This window comes from Semicossyphus pulcher, unplaced genomic scaffold (assembly GCF_022749685.1).
Source record: "Semicossyphus pulcher isolate SPU_LCO1_2020_fin unplaced genomic scaffold, fSemPul1.0.p SCAF_8, whole genome shotgun sequence".
Lineage (NCBI taxonomy): Eukaryota > Metazoa > Chordata > Actinopteri > Labriformes > Labridae > Semicossyphus > Semicossyphus pulcher.
Genome location: NW_027211759.1, coordinates 13,588,019 through 13,615,697, shown reverse-complemented (window position 1 = coordinate 13,615,697; position 27,679 = coordinate 13,588,019). Strand labels below are relative to the sequence as shown.

At 42.3% G+C, this 27,679-nt stretch overlaps 2 protein-coding genes across 2 annotated transcripts; one reads left to right on the top strand and one right to left on the bottom strand.

The window, feature by feature from the left end:
• The first annotated feature begins 243 nt into the window (after window positions 1-243).
• fads2 (fatty acid desaturase 2) lies at window positions 244-6,266 on the top strand. Its single transcript, XM_069686828.1, has 13 exons — window positions 244-408; window positions 958-1,201; window positions 2,392-2,502; window positions 2,795-2,992; window positions 3,069-3,170; window positions 3,246-3,371; window positions 3,474-3,534; window positions 3,615-3,691; window positions 3,847-3,944; window positions 4,832-4,928; window positions 5,029-5,108; window positions 5,445-5,570; window positions 5,807-6,266. The coding sequence occupies exons 2-13, from the start codon at window positions 1,001-1,003 to the stop codon at window positions 5,856-5,858; spliced, it is 1,329 nt and encodes a 442-aa protein (XP_069542929.1). The 5' UTR covers window positions 244-408; window positions 958-1,000; the 3' UTR covers window positions 5,859-6,266.
• Window positions 6,114-27,679, bottom strand: eps8l2 (EPS8 signaling adaptor L2). The gene is made up of 21 exons (XM_069686827.1): window positions 27,494-27,679; window positions 23,789-23,839; window positions 23,275-23,321; window positions 18,676-18,740; window positions 16,284-16,445; window positions 15,244-15,393; window positions 13,906-13,985; window positions 13,653-13,762; window positions 13,489-13,556; window positions 13,278-13,404; window positions 12,101-12,189; window positions 11,931-12,005; window positions 11,050-11,198; window positions 10,732-10,909; window positions 10,619-10,653; window positions 10,429-10,534; window positions 10,076-10,195; window positions 9,158-9,233; window positions 8,861-9,029; window positions 7,854-7,986; window positions 6,114-7,142 (listed from the first exon to the last, which is right to left on the bottom strand). Exons 2-21 carry the CDS (start codon window positions 23,833-23,835, stop codon window positions 7,065-7,067), a joined length of 2,064 nt encoding a protein of 687 aa, XP_069542928.1. The 5' UTR covers window positions 23,836-23,839; window positions 27,494-27,679; the 3' UTR covers window positions 6,114-7,064.

Genomic DNA, 27,679 nt, shown 5'->3' with positions numbered 1-27,679 from the left:
TAGCAGAGCCTTTTAACACTGCTATGTTTGCTTGACTAAAATAACTGTGTCTCTTACTTCTTCCATCACAGTGTGGTCGTAAAATGGAGGAAAGTGTGACTCTTTCCATGTGAGCGCACAGACGCCTCAGTGATATTGAGATGAGCTGTTTATTGAGCCTATTGCACAGCAGCCAGTGCTCCACGATGTACTGTGCGCTCATTGGCCCACGAACCCTCGAATGATCCGCTCGGAATTTGTACTGAATGAGTGGGTGAATGAGTCCGTGAAAAATATTGGGCAAGACAGAGGATGAGATTTGGGATGTTTAGTGTTTAAAATGGATGTGGACGGAACGGGAGCGAATAAAGTGAGCCGGTGTGTTAATGTGACTGAATACCGGGAGAGAGCAGCCCGAATCTGAGCTCTGTAAGTCTGAAAGATTTTTCATCTTCATGTAGCGGGCCTGCCACCCGCTGTCTGCCATTACTGCTGAATTAATCGATACACAGACGATGAACGTTAATCGATAGGCTGTTTGTGGCTGAACAGGTGTCATTTGTGCCTTTTTCTACCGCATTTGTGTTGATTTTTGGCGACTTATTGCGTCCATGTGCTGCTATTGTACAAAAATGAAGTGTCTCAGACGCTCTTAGAGACTAAATATAGATTATTCCCTGGATTGAACAGTCTGAGGGTGTGCACGTGGCGTTTACGTTCACGGTTAATGTCGATAAAGACAAAATTATACCACATGTGAATATCCGCCCTGCCTCAGCAGCAGCCTCCTGGTTGTCGGATTTCATCATCAATTATTCGTGAAGATTTCGCCCTGCTCTTTGTCTGACTTCTCCAATCAGCTGGGTGCTTACAGTAAAGAGAGCAACAGGTTAAAAAGCTCCCCGTGTACTGTCTGAGGCTGATTCACTGACCACTCTCACATCCAGGTGTCAGACTCTGTGGCTGTCTGGGTTTCAGTGTGCAGGTGAGGGGGGATCCAGGCCACAGACAGACACTGAGGATGGGAGGTGGAGGCCAGCTGACGGAGCCAGGAGAGGGCCGAGCTGCTGGAGTTTACACCTGGGAGGAGGTGCAGAGCCACTGCAGCAGGAGCGACCAGTGGGTGGTGATCGATCGAAAGGTTTACAACATCACGCAGTGGGCCAAGAGACACCCGGGGGGCTTCAGGGTCATCAACCACTACGCTGGAGAGGATGCCACGGTAACATGATGTGTTTTTATTCTAATTTATTTCATTCCCTGAGTGGCTAAGTGAAGTTTTCAAAAAAGTCAGTGACTAAGTACATTTAACTGGGGTTCTGTGCTTCTCCATGTCTCCACCTCACTGCATTTCAGAGGGAAATACTGTAGTTTTAACTCTGCTTTTTGAACCTAGATCTGGGTGTGCATATAAACAATATAAAAAGCTCAGAAAATAAAGAGTTAACAATTTACAGCCTTTCTTGCTTTTGATTTCCCAACAAAAAAAGTATTTTGGGGCTCCTGGTCATGTTCCAACCAAGAGACATTTTTCCATCTCAACTTCTCAGATGGTGTCATTTAGATAAGTGTAGGTAGGGAAAAGTAGGGATGCACGATATTATCGGCACATTATCAAATCTGCAGATTATGGCTTAAAAATGACATATCGGCATCTGTCGATATTTTCAGCAGATATTTTCAGCCGACAACGCTTGTATATGCCTAAATGCTTGATGATTCCCTAAAAAAGCTTGACGTAATGCTACGCCATTAACTCTGCGCAAGTGTGTGGGCGCACCACCCCTCATCAGTCATGTGAGGAGGGGCCAAATTTCCTAAATTCAACACTACAGATTTAATCGCCCATCTCAATAAGAGTAGGCATGATATCAATACCTACTAGAGGGGAGACTTGATGTTCTCTGCAGTTTGGTGGAAAAACAACATGTGCCTAATATATCGATATCGGAATCAGCAATCGGCAAAAACGGTTGGAAAATATCGGCATATCCGATATCGGTAAAAAATCCTAAATCGTGCATCACTACCCAAATGATTATCTAATATTTTATAAAACATATATTGCATATCTGTCTGTCATGGGAGCTGTTTTTGTCCTCTTTTCTCTTCCTCTGGTTTCTTCCAGTTTCTTCCCATTTAAGTTTTTGTTGGGTTTTTCCTCATCTGGACCGAGGGGTGTATGGACAGAGAAAATAAATTGGGAAGCTCCCTGATTGTGATTTCTGATTTTGGGTTCTTAGATTTTTCATGTGACCCTTTGGCTGGGAAATAAACTAACAGTATATAAAGTAAAACTAACTTCACATTGAGTACATCTTGCTAATAAGACTTCTGTAACCACATAAGTAAGATGTTGAATGCAGGTTAGTTTCTGCCTCTCTGACAGGATCTCTCCTCTCTGTGTTCCAGGAGGCGTTCACTGCTTTTCATCCTGATTTAAAGTTCGTGCAGAAGTTCCTGAAGCCCCTGCTGATCGGGGAGCTGGCAGCGACCGAGCCAAGCCAGGACAGGAACAAGAATGTGAGCTCCATGTCGGATTCTTAGAACAAATACACCTCACATTATTCATGTAGCAGCTTTAGTAACATGTAGAGAAACACCTGAGGAGCAGGACTCAGTCCGAGTCATTCACAGGTCTGTTTTTTTATTCATGAGTCTTACACAGTTCGATTCTGGACTCTTGTGTTTCATTAGCTTTTAAATAACTCAATCTGCCTTAATGTCTTCTTGTTCTCGACAGTACTGCTGCACGTCCACAAATGCTGTGAGCACACACATTTGTCGTGGCTAATGTCTTCTTCTCTTCTCCCAGGCAGCGATCATTCAGGATTTCCACAGTCTACGAGCGCAGGCGGAGAGCGAGGGCCTGTTTCAAGCTCGGCCTCTGTTCTTCTGTCTCCACCTGGGTCACATCCTTCTGCTGGAGGCCCTCGCCTGGCTCATCATCTGGCTCTGGGGAACAAGCTGGGCGCTGACGTTCCTGTGCTCGGCCTTGCAGGCGATTGCTCAGGTAACTCACCGAGATTGTATTTAAACTAATTATAAATGCAGCAAACACATCTCAAACTTTCTCTTTCCTCCTTCAGTCGCAGGCCGGATGGCTGCAGCACGACTTCGGCCACCTGTCCGTCTTCAAGAAGTCCAGATGGAACCACATGTTGCAAAAGTTTGTCATCGGTCATGTAAAGGTAATTTGCCGTCTGGATCCCGCTTATTTCTTTTCCTGAAAAGTGCACACAGACTTTAAAAGACGGTTTCCTTAGGGAGCGTCTGCCAACTGGTGGAACCATCGGCATTTCCAGCATCACGCTAAACCCAACATCTTCAGTAAGGACCCCGATGTCAACATGTTGCACGTCTTTGTGGTTGGAGCCACTCAGCCGGTGGAGGCAAGTAGCACATAAAGCAAAAGCTCATAAACCTGCAGTATGATGTAGTGTGTAATCTCTCACCAGCTGCTCATGCTCACTCTGTATCCCTCTCTGTTACAGTACGGCATAAAGAAGATCAAATATATGCCCTATCATCACCAGCACCAGTACTTCCTCCTCGGTGCGTTTCTTTAATTCATTTAAAAAAGAATGAAACTGTAAAAACTGCTCAGGAATAATTGATTTGTTTCTCTTTTTTAGTCGGTCCCCCGCTTCTCATTCCAGTTTACTTCCACATTCAGATCATACGAACTATGATCTCCCGCCACGACTGGGGGGTGAGAAGCTGTCCTCTGATTTGTGTTTGTTTCTAATGAAGAAAAACTACAATTACAGTCAAAGGGGGACGATATAAGGGCGATAAGAGATGCATGGAGCTGTGGTTCTTAACAAAGATATTTTATAACTAATATGAACCCTGTTGTCTCTGAAGGATCTGGCCTGGTCAATGTCTTACTACCTTCGCTACCTGTGCTGTTACCTTCCACTGTACGGCCTCTTCGGCTCCATGGCGCTCATCAGCTTCGTCAGGTAAATCACCTAAATTATATTAACTCTCTTATCCTTTATAATATGTTGTAACTAATCAATCGTTACAGAGTTATAAGTGTTATTTTTTTAGAGAATAATGTATGATTTGTGGGCTGGATACTCAGCAGCACTTTTTAAATGGTTAGTTTTTCTCAATAGATTCACATAAACATTTCTTGAAATAAACTTTCCCAAGCTGACCAGGTTCATTTAACCTCCCTCTGGTGCAGTGAAAGGTTCAGTACAGTGAACTTAACAGCCTTTTACTTGGACTCTCTGTCTCCACTGCGGCTGTTCAGATGCATTATTTCTGATCTGGTTTCATTTATAGTAAATACTTTTAACTAGGGATGCACAATATTATCAGCACGTTATCAGTATCTGCGGATTATGGCTTAAAAATGACATATCGGCATCGGCAGATGTGTCATTTTTCTGCCAATATTTTCCACCGATAAAACAACGCTTGAATAAATGCTGATGATTCCCTAAAAAAAGAAAAGAAAATGTTAAATATGGCTTTTTTTACATAACCTAAGTTCAAGTAGTTTTCTCATACTGCCCAGTGAATGTGTACATTTTAAAAAGCACTGTTATTTCTGCATCTTCCAGTGGGCCGCTACAATAAGAGTAGGCATGATATCAATTCCACTACAGGGGAGACTTGATGTTCTCTGCTATTAGGTGGAAAAAATATGTTCCGAATATATTGGTATCGAAATCTGCAAAAAGGGTTGGGAAATATCGGATATCGGCAAAAATATTGTGCATCCTTACTTTTAACTTATCACTCTTGTATTCATTTATTGAAATCTTTTTAAAAGATTAAAGATAAAAAGATCCCATATTAACGTATGTGACTGGTGTTGTGTTGTTGTGATTGTCAGGTTTCTGGAGAGTCACTGGTTTGTGTGGGTGACTCAGATGAATCACCTGCCGATGGACATCGACCACGAGAAGCACCGCGACTGGCTGACCATGCAGGTAACCTGCCCATATCAAGATACAGTCACAGCCACCTGTAGGTGCTGCTGCTGACGCATCAACTTATCTGCAACCCTTTCGTCTCCTCCTCTACTTTCAGTTACAGGCCACCTGCAATATCGAGAAGTCCGTCTTCAACGACTGGTTCAGCGGACACCTCAACTTTCAGATCGAGCACCAGTAAGTCAGTGGTTGAGTTTAAGGAGCGAAGGACTCAGGAAAATATGTTTCAATCCAAGTTTCTGTAGCGTCATATCAGCTCTTTCTAAGAGTACTAACATTTACTATAGAGACAAAAGCATTCATAAAGGATCCATCAAACATTTCTGAACACTCCTTTAGCACACAGTTATAAACTTGTGTAGCAAATCTATAGCACTAACACTGAAAAATCCTTATAATAATGTAACCCTTTACAAAGCAGTGGTCAGCATGACAAACATGAACAAAAGTGATTGATATGCTATCAATTGTTGCCATACTGAATAGTGATTAAACACACCTTTGTCTCTGTAGTTTGTTTCCTACGATGCCGCGCCACAACTACCACCGGGTGGCTCCACGAGTCCACGCTCTGTGTGAGAAACACGGGATCCCTTACCAGGTGAAAACTATGTGGCAGGGCCTCACTGATGTTATCAGGTAAGTCCTATTATAAAAGCAGTTATAGTTTTATGATTTACTGCCACGATGAGGCAGGTTGAGGATGTCGAAAGCCAAAAAAACACCTGATGTTTGGTCTGATTAGGCTGCAGGAAGAAAGATATGAACAAAGATATGCAAATAACGAAGACAGATTAGGATAACTGCCAATTCAGTGTCTTACAGAACAAAGATGGATGATTTGTCTTAGTGATGCTTTTTGTTTTCTGTTTCAGGTCACTGAAAACCTCCGGAGACCTCTGGCTCGATGCATATCTCCACAAATGACCCGTCTGATTCTCCACACTGCACGTGAAGGAGCGATGTTTTCCTCCTCTGCAGCGTCATGCATTGATTGTATCCGTTTGGTTTTATAATCCACTCGATAGTGTGGGAATGATCTTTTCTTATCGTCAGTGTTTATAGTTCAGTCTTTTCAGATTCTGTGCAGGATCTTTAGCACAAACAGGATTTCTCTGCATCGCCTTACAGTGTTTTTAACAACAGATAGCACATTGTTACAAATACAGTTGTGAAAACTGATTGTGAGTTATTTAAAGTGATGTTTTTTCCCCTTTATTTATCATGTGATACAGTTTGGAAAAGACAACATGACAAGTACACTTCATTTCATTTTCCTCAAGTGTTAAACTTCACTTGTTCTGATCTTACAATAAAGAAACTGTACTGATTGTATCTTTCGGATCATTAATCCACAGATACACAAAAACGTGCTCAAAAAGGTGTGATATCAAATATTTATCAAGTTTATTTGTAATTATATTCTTTTAAAGTGTTTCCCATGATATTTACAACCACCCCCCATGTCATTATTTATATCAGAACATACTCTCATATGTGCATGCAAAATATCACGCTCCTGACAGCTCAGCTCTATCAACACTTACTTCATGCAGGATTACTGTTTCTCTGAGCTGCAAGCTTGCCCGAATCCTGATTATAAACACTAATATTGTTTTTAATTAGACTTACTGCTGATCTGCAGTTACCAACAGGATGAGCTAACCTCTGATATTAAGGACTGACAGTGTGTTTTGTTGTTGATTGACCCTGTAAACAGTAATGTGAAAATAATTGGCTGTAAAGCAGAAAATGTGTCACAAATTCTGGCACAGATTTAGATACGCGACAGCAAAGATCTACAAGTCATTCAGTAAACAGCTGCAGTATTGACAATAAGCATAAACACATATTCGTACATTACATGCACGCACACACGCAAAACTGTACACGGATTCATATGTTCCTCTTTTCATACAAGAACAGAATTTCAGGAGGCGCAGAAAACAAAAGCAACTATAATTACATAATAAAACACTTGAATACGTACACATTGGTTGATACAAAATAAATATACAACTAAAAATGTTTACAACATTTCAGGAGGGCATAATTAACAGAGGACTGATTGAAAAAGCTGCAGCAGTAAGAGAGGGACGGGGGGAGGGAAACGTCTGGACGGGTCGCGCTCGTTCAGTCTGTGCCGCCAGAGTCGATCCTCTCCTGCCGCCGCTTCATGATCTCCTGCAGCTCAGAGTCGCCGCTGGACTGCTGTACAAGACACAACAAGATTTGTTTTCATATTTTTTTTAATTCTAATTTTCTGTTTTGAAATACTTTTCGAGGATGCCTTGATTACAAATCGGGAATAGAAAGAGAGGAAGGGATTAAAAAGAGACAGAGACAACGAGCTGCTGTAAACAGGACCTTTAAGGAACTGCACACATTGTAGAACAATGCTACTTTTCTTTTCTTAAAAAAAACAACAACTCAAAGTTCTTTTGCTTAGAGGATAACTAGACGGATAAATAACATTAAAAACTATAAATTGTAATCATAACCTTCTTGCAAACATTAAAAAATCCATCTGTATCCTACAACCTAAAAGTTCAGAGCATTAAAAACAAGGGACTTATTCTGCATGACTTCTTATTATACTGTTCTTATCCATGTTGTTTAATTGATCAATAACCCTCCGTTTATGACTCTTACGTAATTACAATGTGCACACACCCCTTATTTTGGCTGCACCTGTATGTAAGCTGTCTGACAAAGGCTTTAATTGACCACATTCACTTGTCCTGACGTGTCCAGATGGAGACTGAGAAGTTGAAACAGTCGTTATTACTCATATCTATTAACGGCCTTTTTACATTTCATTCGTGGGTTTTAACTTTTCTTTGATTAGCAGTTAATTAAACTTGGTCTTAACTGTTGAGTGAGCAGTGTGCATGCAAGCTCAAACGTGTGTGTGTGACTAACCTCGAGCTGTGCTTTCTGCACGGTGACCTGACAGTAAACACGGCCGCCTTCGTCTCCACACACCGCCTTCAGCTCTTCTTTGTTGAGGGAGAACAGTTGAGCTCCGGTCAGGATCCCCAAACAATCAACGGTACTGCAGACAAGACAGTCCCTAGTCACTCGTGAGTAAAATTATTACACTATCACCGTGTGACTGTTGGATCATCCTTGTATTTTGTGTACTGGCTTAATGGGATATTTAATTTTCATTTATAAATGACACCTTATTCTACCTATGACACAAAAACAACAACACCAGACAACAACATAACAAAAGTTCTGAGCTTATTAAAGCAGCACATGATGGATTTTGTGAACAAAGTACAGAAATATCTTAACAAAGCTTCGTTAGCAGCTCTGTGTTCCTCGAGCTAAATGCTAACATCATTGCGCTGTACAGATTGTATTTATGATAGTGAGCTTTGTAAGTTGACTTGACTTGTCAGCACGTTAATATGCTCAGTGACCACACGGAAATGCTGATGTAGCAGATATCATTTTTTATCATGTTAACCATCTTAGTTTTGCTTGTTAGCTGGCTAACGTTTTCTAATTAGCGCTTAACACAAAGTTTGTCAGTTTAGCAGGTTTCTATTCATAAAGCTGAGCATGGGGAATTAAACTTATAACCTGATGGTGGCGCTAGATGAAAAGTCAGATGATCACCAAAGTGATGACAGTTCATCTCTTTCCGAGTGACAAATTTCACGCAATACATTCAACAAATGTTGAGATATTTCACTCTAAATCATAATCGTCAACCTCATGCTAGAGGAAAAGTCAGAGGATCACCACAGTCGGTATTTTTCAGAAACAATCAATGTCTGTAAAAAAAAAAATACTACAGTAAACAAAAACTGAAGAAATGTAAGCCAAATATCTGCTTTTGATTCCTGACATGACTTCTAAGTAAAAACTTTAAGGCTTATTTTGATTTGCAGGATTAAGAAGGGTCGTGGACGACTTACGGTTTAGAGAAACCTTTAATGGTGAGCCACGAGGTCACCTGCTCCGGGCTCGTCTCAAAGGTGAGAGGTACTTGGTTGCCGGACGGTCGCTCCACACGGAACTTCCTGGGGGGCTGCTGTTTGTTTGCAGTGATCTTCATCAATAACTCGTTGTTGACTTCGTCCATCACTGAGGCGCAGACACAGGACGGGGGCAGATGTCAGAACAAGATCAAACATTTTTAAGATTTATTAAATAAATCTAAATTCCTAAATCTTACAGTCTTGATTGATCCTTGAATGTTTGTTTGCACTCACTTTTGTCTTTGACTCTTCCCTTGTTGAAGCTGTCTCCATGGCTCAGGGTACCAGGAGGTGACATGCTGTAGCCTTGCTGCACACACACGCAAAAACACAGAGTTGATGGGAAAACCCGACCGCAGCCAGTATTATTATAAAAACAGGTTTGTCTTTCACTCTGGTTGATACATTTTTGCCCGGGAGCCAAAAGCAAAATATGTGTGTGAAAGTATTTGACACCAGGAAGAGCAGCTGCATGCAGAGCTGCTGCAGGGCGTTGGTGAACCTGCATGCAGCCTTCAATGCTCGTAGTGCCTGTCTGTAGGAATGTCAGTGCTCAGTGAGGGCGGGAACACACTGCTGCACAATAACAAGTGCGGAGAGATTTAGCACAAAGCTGCACAGATCTAGGACACATGGTCAGATGACACCTCTGCAAATGTTCTCCTTTACACTGTTATTTAATGTTTAGCATTTCTGTAATAAACTTTCTGCCAATTATGCACACTAAACATTGTTTGTCATTTATCCCCTGTAGGCTTTTTACAAATGTATCCACAAGCAGTGATGAAAAAAACCCTGCAACAGTCTGATTACCTCATACTTTAGTTTAGACAGCAATTGCCTACGTTTCCCAGAATTACTTCTGACCCCTCTTATCAACATGGCTCAGTTTGTGCAGTTGAGATAAGGATCATATTGGTGGCATAGTGTGTAAAAGTGATGCCGACACACACGGTATGTGTAAGGTATAAATGGCTGCAATGCATTCTGGTCTACGTAGTCAAGAGTCAGCAGACAAACTGGTATCTGTGACATCACACCGCCTCAGCAGAAGCGATACATATGGCTGATTTTAAACAGAGCTGTGAGAGAAGATTTATGGGAGATAGTCAGAGAACGTAATGTTAATGCACTACATGAGCAGCAGCTCACCTGGCTGTACGTGTTCTCTGGCTCCTCTATCTTCACAACATCCAGGATGTTAAATGGGACGTAGCCGGCCCCGCCGCTGCGATTCCGTAGTTTCCACCACTGTTTGTCATCCTCGATCACCTGCAGGACACATTTCACATCTCAGTCCACAGCACGGAAAAATGTTCTTAAACTCAAGTCCTGTAAATGCACCCTCTATCCCCTTTTTAGAACGTTAGAACAGCATACAGAGTCCACTCGACAAAGTTGAGGTGTTAAACTTCCAGTAGACTAAGAGGGTTTGCATCATCCCGGCTGGATGCTACAACACATCTGAATTTAAAGTAGAAAACATAAAACGACTTTGTGCTTACCTCCAGGATTTCGTCCTGCAGCACCGACAGCTCGTTGGCATTCCGTGCTACAAAGTGGTAGCGAATTTTGGCATATTTGCGGGTGTGGGGCATCCCATTATAAGACCTGTGGAGACACATGGTATTTTTCATCTCTGTTTAACATGTGTGTTTGTGTTAAAGAAAGAAGGTGAGAGACTTCATTACTTACCCGTTTGATGAGCTCGAGGAATGTGTTCCATAATACTGAAAACAAAACAGATGTTTAGTCTCTGGGACGTGTAAGAGTTTATAGTAATAGTGATCATTGAACAAAACCCTTACATCTTCAGTTGAGTGTTTTCTGTAATCTGGGCTGGTGGGAGACCCCGGAGACCCCAGATGCCCTGAGGGTCCCTCTGTCTCCCATGGGGCCATCCTGAAGAGCTCGGGCCCTGGCTCCCAGCCGTTACGAAACTTTGGGTGGTAAGGAGGAGCGCACTGATCCCTCGGCCACTCTGCTCTGCAGGAGGAGGAGGGGGGACAGGAGGGTCAAAAGGTGACCTTTAAGTTAAATATCCACAAAGACAGCAGCAGTTATAATGCCTCGGTGTCTAAGTGTCCACCTGCTGCTGACAGACAGACCAGCAACCATCTCTCTACCTGGGTTTGGTCCATCCGTCCCCCAGCAGCTCAAAGATGGTCATCTCTTTGGGGGTGAGGTGTCCCCGCAGGAAGTCCACGGCGTCTTTTGAAAGGTGGGGAGAGATTATGGAACGCACCAGCTCAGGACTTCCACAGCTCTGCAGCACCTGTGGACACATCCAGTTCAAATTCATTCATGAAAACATTCCAAAAGCCCCAATGTTAAAGCATTTACAAAACACTGAATCTGAATCTAAGAAAATCTAGTGAAGCAACAATTAAAATACACAAAATATGTGACAATTTAAACAAGTAAAAACAGATACACATGTATCTGACGCTGCTGAGTGTGGAGACTGATCGTTCAGGACAGCTCTTGACCTCGAGGCCATACTTTGAATATTACTGCTCCGGCTTTATCTTGACCTTATCAGGCAAATCCAGAGTGTCCAGAGGTCAAAGCAGCATATCAGTGCGGAGCCTAATCACTGTGTCGCTGTGTTTTCTATCCAGCAGTATCAAAGGTGTGGCCGAACACTGAGGCTTGTGGAAACCAGCGTTACGTAAGTGTGGCTGCACCTGAGTCAGAGCTGAAAGCCACGTCGCTCCAGTCTGGTGAGAGTTTAGCAGAGCGGCAGTGGGTGTGGTGCCAGAAAATATAAAAACTATTAGAGGAATGTCTGAAAGCGACTGAATGGATTTTATTCTTAGTGTTTAAAGAAGCTCAGTGTATCTTTGTTGGATGTTCCTGTACTGTCAGCACTGAGGTTCTAAGAGGACAGGGAGAGAGTGATATGGATTTATACTGTATACATAATAATAATGATGACATCCTTAGTTAAACAGCCTTAATCTATATAAACCTGTTTCACATCTTGTGACAGATTTACAGCTCTTACCAGCTCCAGAGGCCCGAAGAGGAAGTGAACCAGCTCAGATGCGCTTGGATTCTGGATGTGCTTCTTCAGTTTGGCCTGCAGGGGGCGCAGTGACAGACACGCAGTTAGGAAGGCGATAAAGAGAAGGGACAGCTGAAGATCGAGGGAGGTTAGGAGCTGTGATATCTCACCAAGAGGTTGAAGGCCAGCTTCAGTTTCTGCAGGCTATCAATGAACTCTGCTTCAGAGGGGGGCTTGGCTCGCAGGGTCAGCATGCCCTCTGTAAACAAGCAGAGCAACAATGACCACACGCAGACTCCAGAGTTACCACACAGGACACTGTTTCACTCTCTTGCCGGGAGTCACAAATGTTTTTTCTTCATGTCTACTAAAGCTTACAACTTTGTGCCACCAGTGAAAAACAATAATTGTTGGTTAATAAACAGCTCCAGAGATGAAGAGTGGGCACAGAGTGAAAAGCCTGAGAAGGAATGTGCTGCATCAGGGTTTCTCAACGTGCGACCCAAAAGGTCACAACAATTCTCATGACCCCAGAGATGTGAGTTTCACAACAGGAGTCTGATGTAAGTATTGAGTAAAGTTTTTGATATGTCAGACAATTTTTCAATAATAAAAATATAGAGAAAAGTGACGCAACGTGTGATTTCACACCTCAGAGTTGAGAAACTGAATCCTGAGACAGAGAATAAATCCTTCCTCAGCACATCCCTCTCTGCAGTCCGGGGCAACACACACATTACTGTTCCTTTGATATCGTTATTTCCAAATGATCGCTGTATGTGTGATTGCCCCTGACCAGGCAGACAGATCAGTGACAGGTGTGTCACATGTGCAGTGAAGTGTGTAGAAATAAAACCACAGCATCACACCACTGTCAGCGCTGGGTGGTAAAACATTACTCAGCAACATGTTAGTAAGAGTAATACTACAACTGCTTACAGTCCATTTAAATGCTTTTGGCAGTTTTAACTCATTTAATCTGTGTCTCATGCTGAATGCAAAATAACATATCTTTATGCATCGCCAATATTATGATCAGCTCAAGCAAAAACATTGTAACAGAAGCACATTCAAATCCAATACTGCGGGTGTAACATGACACACTGATCAGCACTTCCAGGGCGTATTAAAGACGTTATAATATTACCTCAGAAATGCCACTTGAGTAATGATCATTACATTTCTTAGAATGACCCCAAACTGGCCACTACTACTGTACCACACATGCATCATTGGATGAGAGTCCCGGGCCACAGGACACAAAAAGACACAAACATTGCACCGTGAGCAATATGAACATATTGTCACTGCATTCGTGCCACCACAGAAGAAGAAAGGGGGACAGACCTGCTGGTCCTTTCTTCTTATTCTTCTTACTCTTGTTGCGATGGTTGAGCTGGGAAAAGGCCTCTGTTGCCTTTTGCAGCCGCGCCACAAAGATCTCAATGTCATCCAGGGCGCAGTTGAGGATTTGCTGAGGGAGACAAATCCAGGTTAAGCATGAATACGTGTGGCATTATGAGACGTTTGAAGAAGCTCTATGGTGTCAAACACTCACCACATCCTTCTCTATGCGCTGAGCCAGCTTCTCGTGTGACTCTGCGTCACTTTGTGAAGTTCGTCGATCTACACCCGCACATAAAAGAGCTCATACGATTAGACAAAAAACTCAACTTATATTAATGCAATTGTTGTGTTGAATAAAACACAAGCTGTTCCCACCATGTGTGTTTGTGGCGGCCACTCTTCCCCTCCCAGCAGGTGTGTGGCCCTTAGGGGCCGAGGGGGGGAGGATGGTTTCTCTGTGACGCTTCATTTTCTCCTGGTTCACCCTGAAGGAAGAGGAGGAGTCACTGAAACCTTCTGCACCATTACAAGTAAGCTGCTGTCTAACTACAGGTCTGTGTCACCTGCCTTAATATGTGTGTGACTGCTAGAATATTTGTGTGTGTGCCTATGTGTGTGCTGTTCTCACTTCAGCGTCTGCAGCCTCATCTTCTTCCCATGCTTGTTGTCTCCAAGGGCACTGTCTATATCCGCATGAACCATCTCAGCCTGAGGAAAGCAAGGAGAGTCACAGTGAGTCTTTGTCTACATGTACAGTTAGCATCATTAGCACACAGTGTCGCTAGCAGCCATGCCATATGCATCCAATGCAATATCACCATTTGAAATTAAATGCTTAAGTTTACAGTTTCAATTATGGATACCTCATGTTCTTTATTGCACAAACCGATTATCTATACTGCGTATCCTGTTCAGGGTCGCGGGGGTTTGGAGCTGTCATTGTGGGCGAGAGGCGGGGTACACCCTGGACTGATCGCCAGTCAATCACAGGGCTGACACATAAAAACAGACAACCTGTCAAGCTCACACTCACACGTACGGGCAATTTAGAGTCACCAACTATCCTCATGAGCATGTCTTTGGACTGCGGGAGGAAGCCGGAGTACCCAAAAGGGAACCCACGCATGCACGGGGAGAACATGCAGGCAGAGAGGCCCACTTCGTCCAAGCCAGGGTTGGAACTGGAAACCTTCTAGCTGTGAGGCAACATAGATGGCCACTGCACGACCGTGCAGGCCACAAACTGATCAGTTAAGACTTAAATAGGTATGACGAGCATGGTGATAACCTCTTTCTGTTTCTAATAGTCTGAGTCTTTTGGATTTCAAGTCAGAGTTTCTTATGATCAATTCATATTTGTCATTCTTTTTATCTTTGATCTTCACAGCCACAAAGCTCTTAAAGCAATCTGACCTAGTTTTTGCTCCCATTCGAAAGGTAACGTATAGTTTCCCCACTTTTTGTTTGCTTTGACCTGTGAAGCTCTCTACAAAGAGGACAATACATAAACTTAAGCTTACTGCAATGTTGACCATAGTTACATACAGACAAAGGGAACATTACATCAGTTTATGAAAACACATTTAAAACCACATCAAGCTTTCCTCTTCTTTCTTTGCATTAAATAACAGGAGCATCACAGTTTTAAAAAAGAAAGAAACTCTACTTCCATTTATATTCTTGTGATAAACCAAAGGTCATCATATTCAGATCCCTTAGAACTTTTATGGACACATTTTTTACAAGGCATTTCTTTGAACTTACTGGTGATTGTGAACTATATAGAGCTATTGTCTTTATGAGGAGTTATAGTGTTACACCCTTTCAGGGGTGGAAATCTGACCTGGCGCTGCAACAACAGCAGCTTGGATTTATGAACGACAAAAAACACAAAGCCAACCGATCATGCACAGACAGGAAAGCACGCCGACGGAGCCAAGCCTGTAACGTTCACACTGAGGCTCACCTCAACCTCGTCACAGTGGAAAAAGTGGATGTCGGGTTTGTGCTGCTCCCTGTCCTGACACACCAGCAGCAGCACAGAGGGGTAACGCGTCTGATTGAGGACCGTTTGACTCATGTGGATGGTGGAGAGGGGGAAGTTCTCCAACTCTTCCTGCAGGACAACAGAGGGATGGTTAGAGGGGAAAAGAGAGAGAGAGTGTAACGTTGCCTGAGGAGACAAAACATTACTAAAAAGTCTTCAATGATGCGTATGAGGGAGACATAATAATGAGAGAAATACATTAACATTTTGGGAAATTATCGGATTTCTAACTGTACAGGTGGTGTAAAGCTATAACAAGTTAGCATAGATTAGCACAAAAACCATAAACAGCTAGCCTGGCTTCGTTCAAAAGTAATAAAATTCCCATCCTAGCACTCGTTTTAAATGTCACTAAGTATCATTTATTGTGAGTTTAATCCGCACAAAAACCTGAAAGTTTTGACAGAGCCAGGCAAGATAAGCTAAGCTAAGCTAACTGGCTGCTGGTTGAGCAGCTATCTTCATGTTGAACAGATAAACATGATATAGATCTCCTCGAACTCTCAGCAAGAAAACAAATAGTAGATCTTCCCAAACTGTCAAGGTGTTACTTTTATAGTTTTATGTGTGAGTAGACACAATAAAACAACTCATGAAGCACATGTTCAAAAAATACGTTGATAGTTGCATAATTCTCACACAAACAATTCTCCATCTGTCCAGCAATACCAGCGTATCCCTTACAATACAAGCTGGTACAGTTAAAAAAAGACTTATACATGTATTCCTTACACTGTGATTACTTCATGTATTACACTGCTTTGTAGGATACTTGATTCTGATGGGTTAATTACAGCATTCTCTGATCTGTTATTTCTGATAAGCAGAATCCCCTGAGCTAGTTAATGCTGTACTTTAATAATAGTGGAGGACGAGAGACGGTCAACATTATGTAATCGTGAAATTTCTGACATCAATCTGATGACGTGCAGGCTGTGTGAACACATGTGGAGCCGTACCTGTGTGTCACAGTCCAGGAGACTGACGGCCTTGTCGGTGACCTGCAGGAGCATCTCCTGCGTCCAGATTTTGTCCTTTGAGTCCAGAAGGACCAGTTTCTTGATGGCATCATCCACCGTGGTGATGGACTCTGTCTTGTCCATTATAAAGGTAGAGAGATGCTGAGGAGGAAACAGGGACAAGATTTTTGTTTGTTAGAGAATTATTTTTCCTGGTGTCAACTACAAATGAGTGTTTGAGAAGTACTTAAGGTATGTGCTGTAAAGTTGATGGGAATAGTGTTAAATAAAACTTAAAGTTTGTGGGGAAAAGTTAGTTTTCTTTGAGATGAGAAAAATGATACCACTATCATGTCTGTATCTTCAATATGAAGGTGGCGCCAGCATCCACTTAGCTTAGCATTAAGACTATAAAGTGGGGGAGACAGTTTGCCTGGCTCTGTGCAAAGCCAACGAAAACTCTTTGTAGCAGCATCTCTAAATCTAAACTATTACCAAATGTTTTCTTTGTTTAATCTGTACACAAACAGAAGGGAAATGTAGTTTCTGAGCAACTGCTCCTAACAAAAATACAGTCAGGTAGATAAACCCCGATCAAACCACAACCTGATATTGTCCACATTGTTTTCAAGTTTTCATTACGGAGCTTCAAATGTGCTGGTCGGCAGGTTTGATTGGTCAGAGCCAAGCCAACTGTTCCTCCTTTTTACTGGATCAATGCTCAGCTAAGCTAAGCTAAGCTAAAGTAAAGTAAGCAAAGCTAATCCAACCCCTTGCTGGCGTCAGCTTTATATGAATACAGAAACACAGATTACACCGGTATCTATCATTCATCTGACTCTTATCAAAAACTGAAATAACAACTTCACAACATTGAAGCATTCCTGATTTTGTTCATATATTATGTATTATTAAGTAAATTGATAATATAGATATACTTGGGACTACAGATTACCTGTTAAAGCCTGAAGTGATGCAACATTTCTCATAGTGCCTGCGGCTGACAGCGTTATTTAACAGTGTGATTTACTGTCATCATGTTTCAACTGATAGATAAACTGCATTAGAGCCGTTTCCCACACGTAGCCTCTGCTGCCTGCATGGCTTTTATCTGCGATTACCTGCCCATGTGTGATAATGGAGAGTCATTCTGAGAAATACTGTCCACAGAGACGTGGTTCAACAGATCCCTGACCTGACGCACGTCTGTGACCTCCAACATCAGCATCCCACTGCTGCAATCAGAGGCCTTATTACTTTATTATGACAGAGCTGCAGTAAATGAGATGTACTAAAGAGATTAACCTGTGTGTCAGCCTCTAACTCTGGGTGAAAGAACAATACACCATTATGTCACTAGTAAGGGCTTCACTTTAGTCGTGTTTTTCACTTTTGGTTCCAGTAAATGTGAAGTACATTTTTTTTCCTTTTGAAGCCTTTTTGGGTCACATGGACGTGAAGTGTGATTAAACCATTGAGAAAAAGAGAGAAGACCGACTGAGAGCAAATGTTTATGAGGTTTAAACTACTGGGTCACCAGAACACCCCAATTATTAGATCTTCAATCTTAATTGAGTCTTCCCTATTTAATAAACTACCCTATTTAATTAATTATTATAACTATGATATCTCAGATTCTTTTCTCCAAAAACAAGGCAGGTAAGCAGGTACGACATGTATGAGCAATACAGGAAAAAATAAATAACACACCATGATGATACAGAATGCAAGACAAAGGAAACCTGCAAATATGAGATCACCCATTGTGAGCTTTTCTATAAAACATTAACTTTCTGTTCACGTGAAATCATCTGTAACCTCAGCCTCAGTCTTACCATCCGGTAAACATGCAGTAAAGCTTTTAGAAAACCTTTCCCAGCGAGCAGGAAACATCCCCTTAACACTGGCTAACATTACCTACAAGAACATTTAAAGGATGTTTATCATTTCAAATAAAGTTCTTGTAACTTTAGAACTTAAACTAAGACTGAACGTTTTTACTGCGACATTCTGAAGATATTTTCAGGATGTTATTGAGGCCCGGGATGTCAGAACGCCTTTTATAAAACATTTGCTCAATGTTACATTAAAACAAAGGTGCTTACTTTCTGAGGATCTTTTCAGGATGTTAGTACGGCCTGAACTATCAGAACGTGATTCATAAAACGTTCCTGAAATGTGATTTGAACATTCTCACTGCAACTTTCTGAAAATGTTTTCAGAGAACGTTCTGCTGCTATTAAAAACATTGCACGTAATATTCTCAGAACGTTCTTAGAACAAAACATCTCTAGCTGGGTTATTACTTTAGCTTTTTTAAGATAATAATAAATAAAATAGTCTAAATTAAAACACTGAACATGATTCATCAAAAAGACAGAGCAGATCTTACCTCAACATGATACTGCGACGTCTCATGCATGATAAAATTGGAGTTGGAGTATTTTTTCCTTTGTTCTGTTGATAAGAAAAAAACATATTAAAATTTGAAGACTGAGAAATCACCAAGCCTACCAGCGATCCTACTATACATCTGTGGACAATGTAAACAGCCAGCAGCGACACTGACCTGAGGTCCACATGTTTGCACGTTTCAGCAGAGTGAACAAATGAAACACAACTTAAGTGTGCGAGCTGTGAGGAGCAGTGGGGCAATAAGGAAGTCAGGAGGACACGTAATGCTTTTATGTTTTGTTTCAAAGGGCAGTTTTCGATCTCAGCCAGTGACGCTGTTCGAGATTCACAAATTTACTTTATGAATAAGATTAAGATTAATAAGATTTACAGAATACATAATAACAGTGCAGTAAAACATATGGGGGTCTTCTCTGATAGAAATCGGATATTTGTTCAACTGTACGTGTGTGACCTTAGCATCCTTGTGAAAGTGAACTGTGAGAGTTACACCCAGTGCTGCCTAGTTAACTGTTCAATCCTTTATCAAAAAGTGTGATTTGATTTGTCCTCTATCATAAAATAAAAAGTTGGCCATGTTGGCATCCAGATTTATTGCAGTGTCAAAGATCAGTGACGCTGCTTCTCAGCAGCACAGAGCTCATTTCCTGGTCCATGGCAAAGTATTGTAAACTGTCACATGTAAGTAACCTCGTTAGTTGGAAAAAATGCTTCAAATTTAGTCTGAAATGATTTCATTTTTTGCAAATATTTGTTTTCCGATCTTTAACGCTACAGGTGGTTTTAACTGAAGTGATGGTAGCTCTGATGTAGCGGCATTAATCAACACCAAAGTTGTGCTCGAAACATGTTTCATGCCAAGTACTGTATAATACTCTGCTTTAAATCTTTTGTTTTGTGTATCTCTACGAAGAAAAATATGATAAACTTAAAGAAATCGCAAACTAGGCTTGTGTTTTTTTCCCCCTGGCGAATGCAAGTCCAACATTCACTCTCTTTAAGCTCTGTTTTTGGTCTCTATCTATCTATATATATATATATCTATATATATATCTACGTATTTAGCTGTTAAATTGGGCCATTATGTTCACCAGCTGGTCTCTAACTGAGTCTGTGTCCTGCTCGGCGCTGAGCGTTGAATTAAAAGAGCCTTTTCTTTAAAAACTGCTGCCTGCTGGAGCCAAACACAACACTGTGAGAGCAGTGAGAGCGGCCAGAGAGGGAAAGTTGCGGCCTGCTAAATATTGAGCTGAGGCCACTTTAAAGAAAGATGAAAGGTGTTTTTAAATTAACTACATTTTTTAAAACCAGCACAAGAAAAAAATGACTAAGATAAATAAATGTGTGTGTTGGTTCAGACACTGGAGCGACTCCACATTTTAAACAGCGTGTCAACAGTGTTGACAGGACTGCATGTACCGTTGGCTGGGACAATTGTTTTTAACCTGGCCAATGAGTGTGCCAGTGTGCTCACTGACCTATTTACCAGGTGAATAGTCTGCAGGTAACTATTACAGCTAAATGAGAGCATGTTCCCATCAACTCCACCGCCAGGTCTCCTATCAGGTCTCACTCTCCGTCCCCCACCCGACAGAGTCAACATGTTGACGCCACACAGCGTCTCTTTTCATCCAGTTGTTCAGCCACACTTTGCTTTATGTGCTTTGTGTATGCCAGACAATAACGTTGCTGTTTGTGAAACACTTAACAAAAACTGTGTCGGGACTCTATACCAATATTTGCGATCCTCTTATTGATGTTTTAGTGTGATGTAAACAAACAAAGGTTTCTAAGGTGATGACTTTCCACGCAACAGCTCTCACTGTCAGAATGACGCAAGCGTTTGTCTTTCCTGTTCCTGCCATTTCCTCTCTGCTGATCCCTTCCTGCTCAGGTCCACGCAGGTGAAACACAAGCGTCAGGTGTCGTTCTGAAAGCTGAGCCCGCTGCATGTCTTATTAATGACTGACATTTATGCCAATCAATTCACAGTGCCGCAACAGCTTGCAATAAGAGCCACTTAGCAGGCAGATGGGCAGATCCTCAGGACTCTCCGGAGTCAATGACCAGTGATAAACATGGCTGCTTGGCGGATTCTCAAATCAATACATCAAGCTGATCAATCAGATACTCAGGCCTTGTAATAACTAACATTTACACAAACTGAGTTCTAATTTTTACCTCACTCAACCTAAAACTGAGACATGAAGCTTTTGATGAAATGTCATGAAGCTTTTTACATCTGAGAATCTTATTGCAAATGTAAACCCTCAAAATAAGTCCCACCAGGTAGATCAAACAATCAATAAGCTCGTGACTAGATGTGTTTATGCTTACCAGATCTATCACAGACATTCAACTGCATTTCATACAAACGCAGACATGAAACAAAACAGGGGAGCAGGAAAAACTCCATCTGTTGATTGAGTCTCAAACACATGTTACCTTACAGGTACATGATCCTCAACCACAAACAGAGACACTCAAAAGGCTGCTGGATGGTCGGACGTCCAGGGACGATGATGACTCCGACGTGCTGCCTCTCTGCTCTAACCCCAAAGCTGCTGATAACAAATAGATCAGGTAGGAGGACCTGTGCTACATTTGCATCACCTGTCTGCAGCTCTGCTCTGTGTAAATGACGGGGGGTTTTTGCATACAGGAGATTGATCTCAGACTACTGCTGTTGTTCCTCTACATGTTTATTCAGCACGCAGCGAGCTAACATCTATCCAAATATCTGTCCCTGTTTTTGGATGGCGCACAGTATAGTACGCTCTCCGGCCTCTCCGGTTCAGGAGGACAGGCACGCTGCTGACATCATCCTGCAGAGCGGAGGCGGTGGTGACCATCTGCCACACAGGATGAGACGAGCCAATGGAAAGCAGCACGGAGATATTTCTCAGAGATCACAGGAGTGGGTGCATCCTGTGGATATTTGGATGACTTACAGCATTAAAATGTATCACAGACACCGAGGTGCACAGTCAGGTGCTTTGCGAACATCTTGCATCCCTACAACAGCATCATCTGTCATTTGAGGCCGATCTTAATTTAGAACAGTGCAGCCGTGCTTGAAAGCAGGTTGTCCTGTCACACCTCGGTGTGGGTTTCTATCTGGGCCTATGATATGCTGCACAATGTTCCTCTATGCTGGAGAGAGCAGGGAGGTGCCAGCAGTGACCAGTGAGCTAATGTCTGAGGCAGCATGGGGAGGACCAGAGGGTCAGAGTCCGCCTTTTCCTCTCCGCTTTTCAATGCTTCTTTTATTCACCTGCAAGACACGGGCATCCCCACCCTGTTCCAACCACACATTAAAAACAGGCACACCCCGCCAATGTAACATAGCACAGCTCAGTCATACACACACACGCCCAAGCACAAGTATGCCTCAGCTGAAATAAAATGTCATGGTATGAGTTTTAACGCAGTTGTGACTATAAGAGATGCAGCCAGACAATGTAATTACAAGTATGTTTGTTTAAAGACTGAAGGTTAGACTTTATTACTTTATGTCTGCGCACACAACAGGACTACAAACTGCAGACAAGCAAACACAGCCTGATGCATCTGACAACAAATCCCAGCATGCTGTGCAGGCCTGACACAGAGCTGGAAACTCATTTTCCCTTCAGGGGCCCGGCCGCCCTCCTGCGTCCCTCAGTGTCTGACAGAGGTGTCAGCAAAGGGAGCTCGACAGGGCCCCTCAGCGGGACCTTGGCCCCCTCTTATCACTGTGTGTGTGTGTGTGTGTGTGTGTGTGTGTGTGTGTTCAGGAAAGAGGACTGTGATACTTCAGCGAGGCCGCGCAGCTTCAGCAGAGTGAGAGTGCGGGATTTCCTGACAGAGTCGTTTGCATAGCAAATTGAAATTTGTTGTGATTTGAGTGAATTACAGTTCTGATGCATGGCTTGAGGATTTACAGTTTGGAGCGGGATCAGAGGATAAGGCTGTCATTAGATACTGATTTACAGTCATAATTTGTTCCTGTTTTAGATGCAAAGTTTTAAAAATGGGTCACAAACGCACATAGAAACATATTTTTAAAAGGTGCTTTGCTATAACAGCACACGACTGTAGTTATTTTAGCAAACGTTACTCAAACAGGAGTGGACTGTGTATTTGTTGGGGTGTTTTCAAGCCACAGATTAATCGGCCATTCGTTGTACTAGGGTGTATCTCCAGCAGCAGTATGGCGTGTTTGGGATTAACTCAAAGTAACTACAGTGCCCTTGTTCATATTAATGACATAAAGTGTCACCAAGTGCAATACAGTGGCTCATCTATGAGTTTTTATGGTCAACAATTGGGCTGATTTTGTCTGATTTTTGTAACGGCAAGATATATTTTTTTAATATTGTAAGCATTGAAATGATTATAATAGGAAGAAGAATAAACTTAATGTACAATAAGCTATTTTTAACAAACAATTCCTTGACAATTAAGGCTGTACACCGCTGTAGGCTTTAAGCTGTAAGCTGTCTGCATTGACTGGTGCCAGATAAATAACGGCAGATTTAACGTGAAATCTTGAAAACTGGCCAACAGTAAAATACTCCTTCCAGCAGTCACTTACCGTAGAGGGCCTTGGCACTCATCTTGCTGTCCGATCGGGCCACTCCACTGCAATGACAAGAAGAAGAGACGAGGTTACGCTGCATGCTTTTCATCTTCTCCCCTGCACCTCTGGATGTCAGTGTCACAAACTCTCTGAAACTCCCGCACTTCTCACTTCCCATGAACTCAAGCCACACATAAAAAGATTTGAGATATATACTGCGAGCAGACTGGCCGGGACTGGAGGAGATTAGCCTGAGATTCTGAGCATATGGACCAGCCAGGGAGGGAGAGAGAGGGAGAGTGGAAAAGGGGAGAGAGGGGGGAGGGAGAAGGTAATGTGTGGGAGGGTAGAGCCAGGAGCCCAGGCAAAGCAAACAACTCTCAACAGAGCTGCTCTGTGCCCGAGGTCCCTGACCCACAGCACCCTCTGCATACTGGGTTAGCGATTCTCCCGGGCCTGTGTGACACTAACTCGACATGCTATCAGAAAGGTAAACGGGAGGGGAGGCAGGAATGTGTGCGACACTTACTTGGCTTGCCTCGACTGAGGTCCCGGGACACTCATGATTTCGGGCATCCACCTGAAGAAAGAAACAGAGAGGATGAGAATTAGAGACAAGAAAAGGGCAGGTGTTAATGAAAGACATGGAGAGGGAAGTGGCTGGGGGTGGAGGGAAAACATTCTCCACCAAAACAAACATGCATTATTTATCCAAGGGGACCTTCTAAAAGCCTGTTGCATCAGGTATCCTATCATTTTCTCTCTCATTCCACTTTGTTGAGCTCTTATACGCAGACTGTGGTGTTAAAGCTTAAAAAGGTACCTCATTAAGGTTGTAAATAAAAGTGAGGCAAAGTTACGAAACAGCTCTCTGTGTAGAGCCAGGTGTTGGGCCTGTACTGGTGATAGTCTGGGGACTGATGTGGGACAATGGCAGACAGCAGGCTGATATGCACTGTGTAATTAGATCCACTCTGTTGCTGACTATATCTACATAGTTGCAATTAATTAATTACTTAGGTTGTATTTTACACTCGGCCACACTAACAATTAAGTAATTAGCATGGCATACATCTATATGTATGTACACCTTATCCCTTCCTGTAAATGTATCCTAATTGTGCCCTTTTTCTTTTCCACTTGGTTAAAAAAATACTAAAAATGTACACTAAATTACCAAGTGCAATATGCTTTCAATAGACAGAATTTGCAAAAAAAAGAAAATAATAATAATAAGCATGGCCTCAAAAGTGGCCTCAAATAATGAACGATACCATACAATACGATACATAATGTACATAATGTACACAATATATTATGCTACGTTTCGAAACGATGCGATGCAATACGATACGATGTGATACGGTACAGTACGGTACAATACCATGCGGTGCAGTACGATATGGTACGGTACGAAACGGTATGATATGACACGGTACGGTATGATAGGATAGCTTACACTTTAAAGTCGAGGTGAAATGAAAAATGTCATCTTGATCCTTTTAGATCACATCCCCGGTAATATTGTGCATCTATTTGACAATATAGGCCAAAATATTTGGCAATTTCTTCGTACTCTTTTATTAAAAACCGATATTTTTTTCTTCCATTAAAACAAAATATCACGTGTGCCTACGTAAGCTAGAACCAACCAATTTCAACCAAACAATCCGCAACATTTAGCCGCAGAGGACCAAGAACGTTCGGTCAGTTAGCTAGCTACTGCGCTGTGGAGAACGTCTGTCTACGCCCACTTCTCAGCGATCAAATCAAATCCCTCTAATGATATGTCCCGCCTGCACGTCCTGTTTCACTCGGAAATACGTCACGATACGGAAGCTAGATATTCTCGAAATGCCGTTTCAGCTCGACTTTAAGAAGAACTTTGTCTTGGACTCCAAAGCTGCATACATGACTCCTCAGTAGTACCAATCAACTAAAAGAACAATAAAAACAAACAAACCACCTTGTAAACAGAGTAGCACATGCCAGTGTGTAAAACATAGCCACAGCTAAATCTGAGAGTTTAACACAGCAAGAAAAGAGAGGGCTAAACTCTCCCACACCTTTCCCTCTGGGCCTGGAGGTGACTGCGACTTCTCTGTCAAGGCATGTACTGACAAGGTTATGTAATATATATCAGGCTCACAGCAAACACAACGGCTAGACACACACTGTGTCAGCGCCTGGTTTAACTGTGGACCTTATATGAGCTATTACACAACATAGGAGTGGGCTTACACTGGAGATAACAATCACCTTTTACCTTATGTGACTCCATGTATCGCTTAAGGTAACCCATTCAGCTGTATTATTAATTGGGGGCAAGAGGTTTGGGTTCTGTGTCACGAGCGAATATTTCACAAAGAACAGCCATGAACATTTCAGGATCATTTTTCAAAGCAGTCTGCCACCGCTTGTCCGCGAGGGCGTTGTTAAGCAGCCATTTCTTCATGACCTGCCTCACCTCCTTTATGAACTAGAAAACTGCTTTTGCATAATGAGCAGCTGTAAAGTCCATATACATACACAATGTAAATACTCAAACAGGTAACAGCTGCGCTCACTCAAGCTTATCTCACAGCAGATCATAAACGTAATCGCCCTGAGCAGATTATCCTCTCGTATCCTCTGAAACAAAGCAAGGCCAAATCACAACAACTTTCACAGCCTGTACTACAGGTACTGTATTACTGCAGACTATATTACTGGGATACACGCACGTACAGCAGCTCCATGCCCTCGTTTGAGCACTTAATTCTCAACAAAACCTTACTGACAAATACAAATGCGCAAAGAGAACAAGCCGTATATACTCTCGTCAATTCAGCACGAAAGGTAGACTTCCTCTTTCTGTCCTTATCTCTCCGGTCATCTTCTCTCCACTCTATTGTTCCCCGCTCTGGCTCTCCGCCAGGTTTCAGGAGGTGAGGTGAAGCTGGAGCAGGACAGGCCGGGTGTCATGTGTTGTCAGCCTCATGGCAAGAGGCCCTCTGCACACCTCTCAGCCCAAGGTGCTCATTGTTCAATAATGACAACTCCTTATTCACAGGTAATTACACCGACAATAATGACAACAAAAATAGAAGCGTTGGTGCAGGAGGCCTTCCTTATAAAAGCAGGTAATTCTAATATTTCATTATTAAAAAATACTGATAATATTGCCTGGAATGAGGTTGGACAAGTGCCATTTATATTAACTCTGCTTTCTGTGACAACAAATCATTGCATTAGTTCAGAATCAGGCTCAGCCTCTCTCACACAGTCTCATGTTTTAAAAGCGTGTGGTATCAGTCATGTGATCTGTATTGACGAGAGGAATCACAGCTTAATCTCAGCATTTCACTTGTACACAGACTTTATACATGAAGTTACATCAGTGGATTTATAGTGTTGACACTTTATGACATTATCACGCACATCTAGATAATATTGATAGTGATAGCTTATGTAATGTGTTAAAAATCATATAAGCCTCCTCTGATATGAGCAATGTGGACTTTGCTCCACCCTCCTGAACAAGCAATTTGTAAGAGACAGAAGTTATCTGATTTGAAGTATTTGGAGCTATGCAGCCCTCTCTGACTGAATCACATTACACTGTTGTGACATTCTGGAGATGGTGTTGCAGCAGGTGTTTTCTGAGCATACAGATGCAGAGTACATTCTCTGAATCAATGCACAGACAAGAAGCACAAGACGGTTTCAGCCGCAGATCCCTCTTTGTTCACATTACACTTATGTAACACAACAATCCCTTCCAAAAAAAAAGACTGATTCCCAAATTATCAGTCTTTGTTGTTGTGTAGCTTGTCATGAGGCTATTCCTGATTATGTTAGACCCAAATGGAAGCACGTTCCTCTCATCGTAAAGGTAAATGCTGTAACTGAAGTTGTAAGTGACATTAGATTTAAATGGATGGCAGCAACATGTAATTTTCTGCACTCTTGCATTTTGAATCAGAATAAAACATTACTATAAGAGTGAAAATAGAAGTTACATGAAACACTGGACAATAGCAGAAAGTATCAATGCCTCTCCAAACCAGCACCCTTAAACAGAAAACACTGCTAATGTGCTGACATTTACAGATTGTATATTAACTTCCCTTAAACCTATTTATCATTAGTAATAAAACAGATATAATACAACCAATGACATACCCAAAACTAATCAAAGACAGATAAAGAAAGATAACACAAGATAGAGTATCCACCCCTCAGTGTAACTCACGGTGCTGTGTTCCGGACGGGATGCTCAAGGTGACAAACGTGGGCGATACAGCGCCTGAAGCATCAGCCCGCCATCGCAGCGAACAGCCAGTCAGGACGATAAACTCCGATACTTCTCACCGTTTGTTCCGAAGTTGGAATCCAACACTGTGCACTGAACAGTTGCCGTGTTTGTTGCCGGTTCCCA